Here is a 12,278-nt window from a genome sequence, read left to right on the forward strand (position 1 = left end):
GTAAACATGGGTTTAATAAGTGGTGGGCCATCAGGGCCAGCAAGACCTAAACACTGCTTAAACTATCACAATCACTGACGACTGAATCTGATGAAACTGTTGTTTTAACCAATTATATTTTGAGATGGTGACACCAGGGCCATCTAGGAGGCTTACATTCACATTGGCATTTTCATGTCCTTTTATTGGATCAGAGAGTGGTTTTTGTGATATCATATTGGCCACACATCCCAAGTAGGTAAGAAAGGCATTGTGGTGGAACTCAAGGGGTCATTGAGAACCAGAGAAAGAGTGTGGGGGAGTGCAAGAGAAACTGTACATAGCACAATACAAAGTGATAGGCCATTGAGTTCTAGTGAATTGGACCAACAACTTGCACAAAGTCTCAGCCTGATAGAAAGGTCTTTTTATTGATGAACTCTGACTAGGGACAAGGTGTGCTTTGAAGTCTGCTTGAGGCATGTGTAGGACATAGCTGAAGTCCAAGTTATGAAATTCATAGCCCGCTACTGGGTTTAATGATACATTAAGCTAGCCATACATGTGTAGGATTTAAGTTGAGAACATTTTAAACATTCATAAAAAAAATCTACCAGTGACTGACCAGTTTAAGATTAAACAAGTTAAACACCATACAGTCAAAAGTCTTAAAAATAGATTTGATTTATATTTATTTATATGAAGAATAATTATTACTTGTATTTTGTTATTTATAATATACATTTTGCCAGAGATTATGTGCTGTTGTCCTGTGGATTTAAAATGGTGAATTGCTTTAATCCTGTTTCATTATGTATGTGACTTTATAAAAATGAGTCTGTTACTATGTTCTATTGATTATTTCTATTCTAAAAAGATATATGCAGTCCACTAGTGGGCAGTTTTTCATGTCTGGCTGGAGAAAGGACTAATAAATAGATACATACAATAGTTTATATGGTTGAAAAAAGACACAGGCCCATTCAACCTAGGTGTGTATGTGATTTTTATTCCCTAACAATTCCCAAAGCCTTGTATATTCAGCTTTCTGAGGAATATAGCAAAGGTGAATTCAATAACTATAATAAGCAGGTTCTCTGCTTGTACGGTATCACTTTCTGGGGAAGGATGCTCTACATTTGTACTGCTCTAATATTAAAGAACCCTTTCCTCAATCTAAGGTTAAATCTACTTTCTTCAAACTGCAAATCATGGTCACGTGTCCTTTTAAGGGACCTTAGAGTAAACAGCTTAATACAGTTACTGAAGTCACTGTTGATATATTTGTACTTTGTTATTATATCCCCTCTTAAGCACTTCTTCTCCAGAGTGAATAACTGTAATCTATGCAATAGATCCTCATAGCTGAGGTCCTCCACCCCCTTATTAATTTTGAGGCCTTTTGCTATACTCTTTTTAATTCAACAATGTCTTTTTGGAAGATTGTGGATCAAACCTGAACTGCATATTCAAGATGAGGCCAATCCAGTGTTTTGTAAAGGGATGGAATTATGGATTTATCATTTGAATGTACCGGTATGTTCTTTTTAATGCAACAAATTTAGTTATGAGAATATTTTGCTAACTTTGTTAGCTACAGCTTGACATTGCATGCTATGGCTAAGTCTGTGCTCTACAAACCCCCCGATCCTTTTCCATCGCTGATTCCTCCAGGGGAGCTGCTCTCGAAGTGTATTTTGGCACCCAAGGGAGTAGAATTATTGATTTAGCTCTGGAACATATGCTGTTTTTAATGCATGAGAGTATTTTGCTAGCTTTGTTGTCAGAACTGTTCAAAACTGTCACCTTTTATTTATGCTGAATTTATCAATAAATGCACGCGGTGCTGCAACTTTATTGTGGATTCTATCTCTCTTAATCTCTAGCCCATTTATAATGTTTTCAGTACTTTTCCACTTATTATAGGGTGGCTAGTAGGCTGTGCCCATGTATACAAGGTACCATTGTAAAGTGATGCTGATTAGCTACTGTGCCTTATTCCATTATAGTTGAGTGATGCTTGGATCATTGTGGCATGGCTTTAAAGCTTTGTGGCTTTATGCATGCATTGCTTGCTTATAGCTTGCCTTCATGTGCTGTACAGTATATATTAATTGTCCCTGTGTAAAAATATGCATAGGCATTCATATTGTATTTAGCTTGTGATTTTCCACTATTTTTCTTATGCAAATATTAAACATTGACCAGCTGCAAATGTATTGATTCTGCTTGAAAATTTTTGGATAAGAAAGCAAGCTTTCATAAAAGTACAGCACATTTGCAGGCAGATCACTATATTCCTTCCCACCTTCCCCACATCCTTGTCTGTTTGTATGAGTCAGGGAAGCTTTCAGTGCTCCGCTTGTTGCATGCTAGCAGCAATGCCTGCTGAACTCGTACTGCCATATAATGCACTAGAACATCACTGGAACTTGCTGAACCAAGACAAAGACAGTTTTTGATATTTAGTCATGGAATATGAATTTTCTTTAATTTGCTGCTAAAGCACAGGATAGAATTTTACAGATAACCTACAAAATTATCACTGAGCTCTTGGAGCATACAGGAAATAATCGAATGTACGATGAAGCTTAAATTGAGCATTTTATCTATATTTGTGGCTTTTCTTGGTATATTGAGCTTTATTTTTTTAGTGGTTGCTATTGGAACTGATTTCTGGTATATAATCGATGCTTCTAAACTGGAATTAAAACGGAACTTCTCGGAGACTCTCAGCTCACACTCAGGTCTTTGGAGGATGTGTAATTGTAAGTAATAATGATTGATATCTTGTTAAAGTTGATACACACATATATATATATATATATATATATATATATATATATATATATGTGTATATATATATATGTATATATATATTTTTTTTAAGTTTAAGGAGAATTCTTTTACATATGTTTCTTATGTATTTCCCATTTTCTCTTCCAGTTAATGACAAGTGTTCTCCTCTGATAAATCCTTTTTGGCATGGGAATGTAAACTTTACGGATTCACAAAAGCAACTTTTAAGTGAGTTGAATTTAGCAATCCCTGTGTGCTCTATATATATATATATATATATATATATATATATATATAATGTATTGTATTTATATATTTATTATTTGCTTATATTTCTACAACATCAGACCATCTCCTTACTGTTAAAGATCGCTCCATATACCACAAATGATAGCATTTAATAATCAGGCAGACATCGGGGAGAGATTTACTAAAACTGGAGCATTCAGAGTCTGTTGCAGCATTGCATGGTAGCCAATCCGCTTCTAGCTTCAACGTGTTCAATTAAGCATTGACAAAATAAACTGGAAACTGATTCGTTTCTGTGCAGAGCTGCACCAGATTTTGCATGCTCCAGGTTTAGTAAATACCCCCATGTGTGCTTTGAGTGACTTTTTTATTCTTGTTGAATAAATATACAGTATATAATTAAACCTAATGTAGCCATACCAGATTTAGAAAGCATGTCACAAGAAAGAGCTAAAATATAAAAAAAAACAAAAAAAAAACATTGGCTACAAAAGTGTATTGCAAGAAAAATATTATGTTTTTAAAGCTGTGATTTATGATTACTTCATTTTACTTACTTTTGCTTTAAAATGTGGGGTATATCAGATGTTTGTCATATGCTCTGCAATTGCATATATAAATATTGCATTCAAATCGCATTTCAAAATATATTGTGGTTATTCCAGCTATCGAATCATTGGTGGTCTCTTATCACCTTAGGGAACAAATGATTGGGGAATGCTATTACTGAAATGTATAGTATTTTTTTCTGTGTTTTAGTGTACCACTGCCCCTTGCAGGATGTTTGTATTACTGCAGGATATATTAACATTTTAAATTATAGGATAATCTTGTCTCCAACATAAACTTATCTTCTTGTTAAAATTACTGTGTTATTTCTTCTATAAATAAAATATAGTATCACTGTATGTGTTAAATATTTTAAACTGCATACAGTCTTCATATATCCCCACGAATGCATAGTATTATCTATATGACCTGCTTGTTAAATTGAAAATACATTTAAAGTAGTCACTGGTTTACATGGTTAAAATCATGCTATGCTTTAAAAAAAAATCTCATTCACAGAGCAAGGAAGTATTTGTTAGTTGCATGGTATATGATATCTTGAGTTAATATTATAGAAAGAAAAATAATTACTGAAATGTATCTTAGACCTAGTTATAACATATAAAACATTCAGATAAATATGAATTATTCATGAAAAAAACCCCAAAAGAAACAAATATTTTTTGCAGAACTAAAAAAATATATAATAACTGATGCTTATATAAAGCTGAAGCCTAAGCAAGAATCATTAAGGACCCATTTACACCTTACATAGTTACAGTGCCTTGCGAAAGTATTCGGCCCCCTTGAACTTTTCGACCTTTTGCCACATTTTAGGCTTCAAACATAAAGATATAAAAATGTAAATTTTTGTGAAGAATCAACAACAAGTGGGACACAATCATGAAATTTATTGGATATTTCAAACTTTTTTAACAAATAAAAAACTGAAAAATCGGGCGTGCAAAATTATTCAGCCCCCTTAAGTTAATACTTTGTAGCGCCATCTTTTGCTGCGATTACAGCTGTAAGTCGCTTGGGGTATGTCTCTATCAGTTTTGCACATCGAGAGACTGAAATTTTTGCCCATTCCTCCTTGCAAAACAGCTCAAGCTCAGTGAGGTTGGATGGAGAGCGTTTGTGAACAGCAGTTTTCAGTTCTTTCCACAGATTCTCGATTGGATTCAGGTTTGGACTTTGACTTGGCCATTCTAACATCTGGATATGTTTATTCGTGAACCATTCCATTGTTGATTTTGCTGCACTGAAAGTAAAGGGGCTGAATAATTTTGCACGCTCGATTTTTCACTTTTTTATTTGTTAAAAAAGTTTGAAATATCCAATACATTTTGTTCTACTTCATGATTGTGTCCCACTTGTTGTTGATTCTTCACAAAAAATTACAGTTTTATATCTTTATGTTTGAAGCCTGAAATGTGGCAAAAGGTCGAAAAGTTCAAGGGGGCCGAATACTTTCGCAAGGCACTGTACATAGTTAGTCAGGTTGAAAAAAGACACAAGTCCATCTGACTCAACCAAGACCCATTTACACATTAGCATTGCAACATGCTAACACGCATGTGTCTAACTTCTCTATAATAAATACAGTGCCTGTTCCCATCTCAGTGCTGCAGTGCATTGTGTATGGAAATGTATAACAAAAAATGGATCGGCGCTAATTCTGAATGTTATAAAGTCCATGTTGAAACTTAGAGTGTCCTGTGGGATTTAGGGGCACCGTAAGGAGATGAGTCCACAAAGTCCACTGGGCAGCCATTGGCAGGTGGGGGAAAAAGACTGAAGCGATTTTTCCAAATATGTAATTAGAGAAAAGACAACAAGGTGCCTCTAAATGTAGACTGTAGAAAATTTATTGGACACAACACGTAGTGAGACACTCACATGTTCCAAAAGTATATGAGCCTGAAACTGGCAGGGCAATCAGTCCCTCTATGGCATCCTGGGTAGTTCGATTCTTGTCTGCAGCAGATCCGGTATGCTGTTCTGATCTTGCTTCCTCCGTGACTGTGTTAGCCGGCTTCCGGGGAGTGAAGACGAAAACGAGGGCCGGACAGCACAGTGAGCCGCAAACCTGCGCCAGTGAAGTCAAAGTTCTGCAACGCGTTTTGGAGCATGCGCCGTACGCCCCTGACATACTGGCGCACTCTTTCCTCAAGCTGGTATAAGAGGCACTGTGCATATATAGAGACCAAATGCCACCTAGTAGCCAATCATACATACTCCAGTGTGCCACATTTAAAATGCCTTCATGCGGCGCAGAACAGAAATTTATACAGATAAACAACAATTATATCTATGTGTACCTCGTATATATAGAAAATATTATGCTTAATTAAAAAATATCATGTAATATATAATATATAAATAAATACATAATTTTATACTCTAAAAGTCACCATAGAAAAAAAAAAAAATATATATATATATATATATATATATATATATATATATATATATATATATGAATAAGGAAAAACTGAAATGAATAGAGATAGGAAGATTTACATTCATTAAATAATTCTCATTGTTATAAGACCCCACTTAGTCCTGTACACCAGAATGTAAATTATCTGGGAGAACCCAAACGAGGACAAAAAGATGTAGCTATATCTACATGAACATATATATAGACATATACAGCCATGCATGCACATATATACACACATAGACATGCTGGAAAAATTGGTCAGAGATCCTGAAAAGACTGATATATATGAACATGATTTAGAATAATTATAAAAAAAAAACATTTATATGTGAAGAAAGGGAGGGGAACCTATTATAAAATAGTGGAGACTTCCAATTCTTTGTTTAGGCCTCCTGGTGACAAAGAATCTAAAGAATAGATCCAGAAAGTCTCCCTTTCGTATAATTTGAAAAACTTTTCTACCTCGGATAGATATTTGGGCATTTGTTCAATGACCCAGACTTCTAATCCTGCAGTAGATTGTTGATGACATTGTTGGAAGTGACGTGGGATACTCTGTTTTTCTTTATCTTTTCCACTCTCTATCGACCTCCGATGTTCCCCAAAATGCTGTCTCAAGGGGTGAATAGTTCTGCCCACATACACGAGTTTACATGGGCACGTGATGCAATATATGACATAGTCCAAGGAACAGTTATAAATGTCCCCCATTAAGAAAGTTTTTCCCTTGGTGGTAAACTGTTTCTTGCCATACGCTACAAAGGTACATGTTTTGCAAAGGGCCTTTTTGCACTGATATATTCCCACCAGTGGAACAAGACAGGGTCGGGAAGGGGCCAATGGTGGATTTAGATTTAAGTTTGCTCTGAGCTATTCTATTTTTCAAATTAGGGATTTTTTTGTAAGTGATCCTTGGCTGTGGCGGCAAAAGGGGTTTCAAATGAGGGTCCTTCATCAGTATATTCCAGTGTCTCTTGAGGATTCGCTCCATTTGTCTATGTTGGGGGATAAATCTGGTGGACCCGTCAAAAGGTTCACTCTCTTTTTTGGGGGGAATTCCCTCTGAGTAGTGACCCTGGGACTGTTGGATCAGGGACTAAGGATATCCCTTTTCACTGAGTCTATCAGCCATGATGGTACTTTGTTCTGTGTAGTCTTGTTGAGAGGCGCAGTTGTGTCTTAAGCGACAAAACTGCCCCCAGGGATATTTTGGGTCCATTTTTGATAATGGCAGCTTTTGTAATGTAGCAATGAATTTCCTGACGTAGTTTTAAAGTGATTCTTTGCATGTATGGTACCCTCTCTATGGTACAGCTCTAGATCCAAAAAGGTCAAAACCGAGGAATCTAGTACATGTGTAAAAGCTAGGCCAAAGGGATTGTTGTTACAATAGGTTACAAATTTCAGAGTTTGTTGCGGACTGCCTTCCCAAATGATGATAATATCATCTATGTACCTCCCAAAGAAAATAAAATGCCTGGCAAAAGGGTTATTGTTCCATACATACCTATGCTCCCAGAGGCCAATGGCCAGATTAGCATACAATGGTGCAAAGTTTGCCCCAATTGCAGTTCCCTGTACCTGCAGATAAAATTGGTTATCAAACACAATTTCTATTCTATTCTATTCTATTTTTTTTTGTATAATCTTTATTTAAACCTTTCATAAACCTACACGAAAATTTGAACAATAGGTAAGGAAATAGAGGAAAAAAATGGTCATATAACAAGGAAGAATCAGTCAGCAAAAGGCACCAAATGGATAAACATAGCAATTATGCGGTTAAAGAAATCAAGTCCCTGCGCAGGGCGTCTAGGAGAAAAGTAATAAGGACACTTGCCCTTTCTCGAGTTAACAGTTCAATCACTATGGTATGTGTTCCCCTCCATCTGAGTAACTACATTAAGAAGTAGTCATACCTAGGCTGCAGGGAAAATGGGGCCTGATGAGAGAAGGAAAGGGGGGGGGGGCTAGTGAGAAACCAGAACAGGTAGGGAGAAAAAGGTGGGGGGGGGGAGAAAGAGAGAGGGGCGAGGGAGGGGGAAAAGGCAACAGAAGGAGGAAGGTCTGAAGGTCTCAAATCTCTAACAAGGGTGCATGACAGTGAGAAAGCTCTGTCGTACCGCTTCCAATCATGGCAAAGACTGGTGGAATGCCTAGTGGGATGCATGAGCATCTGAAGAGGGAGAGGCGTGTCCATCAGGGCCACCAGCTGTATAATGTATCCATACTGCCCATCTCGCATAGAATTTGTCGTAGTGATTCCTGCACCGAGCCATTCACTCCTCAGCTGCCATGATATCGTTCACCAGCTTTGTCCAGTCTACTCGGTCAGGCACCACCGCCTGCTTCCAAAATATCGGGACCAGGCAGCCGGCTGCGTTCAAGAGATGCGGCAGCACACTCTTTTTATATCTGCTAAGAGGAATGGATGGCACGTGGAGCAAAAAGTGTCGCGTATCATCCGGGATGTCCACGTCCAGGATCGCCAAGATCTGTGGCCGTATGTCCAGCCAGTACGGCCGCAGGATCGGGCATTCCCACCATATATGTAGGAAGAAACCCCGGCCCCCACAGCCCCTCAAACAAAGGTCCGACAGGCCCGGGTAGATCTGTGCGAGCCGGGAGGGCACTCTATACCATCTGGTTAGTATCTTGTACCCGTTCTCCTGCATCCTAGTATCTACCATGCTAGAGTGGGTCAGGTGGTACATGTGGTTCAGTTGTTGTTCAGAAAAGGTGCACTGCAGGTCTCTCTCCCACTCCCGCACAAACAAGGGTTTGGGCGCACAATCCTCCAGACACAGAAGCCGATACAGCAGTGCTATGGAGTGCTGAATCAGGTCCTTGGAGATGCAGAGCTTCTCATAAGGAGACATTAATGGTGGGGAGCGAACCAAGTCCAGCATTGGATGAAGAAAGTGAGTAAGTTGACGGTATCACCATGAATCCATGGGGAATCTCCCATATCGTTCCCGTAGTTGCGAGAGAGGCAATATCCTCCCGTCCTGGACAAAGCAGCCACAGCGTATCTCCCCACCCGACGCCCACGTTCCGAAGAAGGAAACATCCTCCCCAGGAAGGAACCACGGGAACCCCCGAGGGGCGCCAGTGGGGAGACCGCCACTGATAGCTGCAATCTTTTGTTTATGTCATCTCAGACCTGCAAGGTATGGACGGTAGCCGGGGAAACCTGTGGGGAGAGGCCCCTATGTGCTCCAAGAAGCCAGGGGGCATGAGACAAGTTCCTGCCCACCATGAATTTCTCCATGGGGACCCAGAGCTTGTTCCGGACATGGTTCCAGGTCGCCCCCAAAGAAGCTCCGGACCCTTTTTCTAAGTTGGAGCGACTTGTGTCGCTCCTATTAGAACGGGTCCACAGCTTCTCTATGCCAGGCGACCTACGGCGACCTGTCAGGCAACCAGGTCGCCTGACAGGTCGCCCCAGTGTGAACGGGGGCTTATACTTACCTGCTCTGTGCAGTTCGTTTTGTACAGAGCAGCCCCAATCCTCCTCTTTGCAGGTCCCCCGCCAGCGCTGCTGGCCCCTCCTTCCTGCCGAGTCTCCCCACAGCAAGCAGCTTGCTATTGGGGCACTCAAGCCATTCCCCCTCTCTCTCCTCATTGGCATACTGACTTTGATTGACAGCAACGGGAGCCAATGGCACCCGTTGCTGCCTCAGCCGATAAGGGGAGAGAGTCCTGGACAGCCGAGGCACCCACGCAACAATGCTGGATCCCAATGGGGCTCTGATACATATTAAGGGGGGCTGCTGCACACTGAAGGTTTTTTATTTTAATGCATAGAATGCATTAAGATAAAAAACCTTTTGCCTTTAGAACCACTGTAACATTGCACAAATCATTTTGTAATTTTAAAAAGCAAAAACGAAGCACTAAACCTTTTTGAGGTGAATCAAAAACATATAAGTCTCATCAATAAGCAAGAAAAAAAAAATAAAAAAAGAGAATAAAATAAAGGTATGGTGCCCATACACAGATCAATCTGTACACCACATTAAATCGATTAAACCAAAGTGTACATAGTAAACAAATAATATCTGACATACAGAGAGTAAAAAACTCATGTACAAACTAATCAGGGAGTATTACCTAATCTTGTAGTCTATTATTTCCAAATATGTGTAAAAACAGTGCCCATAAAATGGTGAAAGTCCCGTAATTCTTCCTATGTGGAAATCCAACTAAACCACTTTGAAGGGATATTCACCCACTCCTCAGCATGAATACCTCTAAATGTGCATAAACAAACCACCAATCCTCTTACTGGAAAATATTGATCATTAGAAATAAAATGGTCAAATAACACTTTGTGCAGATACTGTTTCCACTGACAGCCGTGTCTCAGCATCACTTCCCATTATTCGGTACTTGTGTGGCAAACAGAGATAAGATTTGAAAATTGAAAATTGCAAGCCATAGTGTAGTATTTAACAAGACTGCTTTATTTAATATAAAGTGTGCATTCACATGAACCTTTACGGCACTGTATTACTTCAACTGACAATCGCATGGTCATGGAACGCTGTACATAGATGAAATTTATGTCCTTTTTTCCCACAATTAGAACTTTCTTTTGGTGGTATTTGATCATCACTCGTTTTTTTTTTATTTTTTGCGCTATAAACAAAAAATTATCCGACAATAAAAAAATAAAAATAAATATTTTTTACTTTCTGCTATAAAACAAATCCAATAAATAAATTGGAAAAAAAAAAAGTAAACATCTAGGGCGATCAAAGAGTTAACTGCGTGCCTAACTAGTGTTTTTCTGTTTACTTAAAGGTGATTTTACTAAGAGATGTGCTGGATTTTATTCCTTGCTTTGCAGAGAAACAAAATCCAGCACATCCCTGCTGACAGGATTTAACTCTGCATTATTTACATAAGCAGATCTCCATTCAATGTGTCTCCTCACTGATCAGTAGGTACTGGTGGTCATCCATTGGCCGACACCTGCTGATCGGCTTCTGCTGTGACTAATCACAGCAGAGGTGACGCATGCGTGCCCCCTACCCTGAAGTGCAGAATCACCTATATATACATGATTCTGCAGCCACCCTGTAGCAGTAAAGCTACTATAGGGTGGTCGGCTATTGGTTAAAATAGGTTAACATCTCCTTATTAGATCCGACCAAGCAGCTACTGCGACGCTGACCATTTGGTATCACATATTTGTGTGATGCGAGTGTGGCAGCTTTACCCATTTGCTATTACATTTTGTTACTTTGTCTACTCTTTGAATCAATTACAAGATATCTAGGTATAGTAAGTTGCATTTCCCTATGATTAGATAAAGGTCTTCTGCTAGTAGCTAGTACTGGTGTTAATAGTAAATTTATGAAATGTGGAAACAATAATTTTTTGGACATTTTTTTATTGTTTATTTTATATAAGCAATCATCAGTTATAGCAATCTTTAACAATCTCTAACTGTTAAACAATCTTTAACAGTTTTAGGATGATCTCAGTGTTATTTCAGGTGTTATAAATTAACATGTGGCATTATCTCAGCTGTTTTTTCCCCACTTAGGATCACGATAAATGCCATAGTGTTACCAATGATTCCAGGCTTCATAAAAAAGAATATAACCTTGAAACGTGTTGTCTGCTTCCCTGGACCTCCAGATTGACATACCCTACACCTCTTCTCTGTAGGGGTGCAGTCAGGGGATTGTTTGACGCTGATTACTTGGAATACTTGGAAGCCAGTTCCATCTGCAGAGATGACAGCCGGTTTACCATCCTCCCAGTTCTGCCACTGGCCATGGTGTATGGGTTGCCACTGGACTGTTCCTATCCAGCCTAATATCCTGCTGGTCAAGTGGGGAAAAAGTGAGTTATGATTTTGTTTTCCAACTGGGTCAGTTGGGTGCTAAGGGTTTACTGGAATGCCCTCCATCTCAACCCTTTAGAGTATATAAGGAAGGAGTTTCAAAAGAGGATCCACTCAAGCATTCATTGCTTCTGCCAAAGGATTTCTACACCTGGAGACAAAAATGTCTCGTTTTTTGTTGAATCTAGAAACACTTGCCCCCCCCCCCCCCCCCCACACACACACACACATAACACACAGGTCCTTGAACACCTCCAGGTGTTGGAACCACTATCCTGGATCCTATTGCTGCCAGCTGATGTAGTCTGTCTGCTAATTGTCCAATCCCTATATGTGAATGTGGACAAGGCTGGAGTGTTGAATTCACACCCAGACTAGAATCCTTTACACATCTCT

At 39.2% G+C, this 12,278-nt stretch overlaps 1 protein-coding gene across 1 annotated transcript in view; it reads left to right on the top strand.

Annotated features, from left to right (window-relative positions):
* The first annotated feature begins 2,275 nt into the window (after positions 1–2,275).
* Positions 2,276–12,278, top strand: part of TMEM114 (transmembrane protein 114) — a 60,834-nt gene continuing 50,831 nt past the window's right edge. The window contains exons 1-2 of the mRNA XM_082261017.1: positions 2,276–2,747; positions 2,926–3,006. Of these exons, the coding sequence (XP_082117143.1) occupies positions 2,564–2,747; positions 2,926–3,006 (265 nt within the window). The 5' untranslated portion in view covers positions 2,276–2,563. The remainder of the gene's footprint in view (positions 2,748–2,925; positions 3,007–12,278) is intronic.

Source organism: Pelophylax lessonae (assembly GCF_965119305.1).
Source record: "Pelophylax lessonae genome assembly, chromosome: 6".
Classification (NCBI taxonomy): domain Eukaryota; kingdom Metazoa; phylum Chordata; class Amphibia; order Anura; family Ranidae; genus Pelophylax; species Pelophylax lessonae.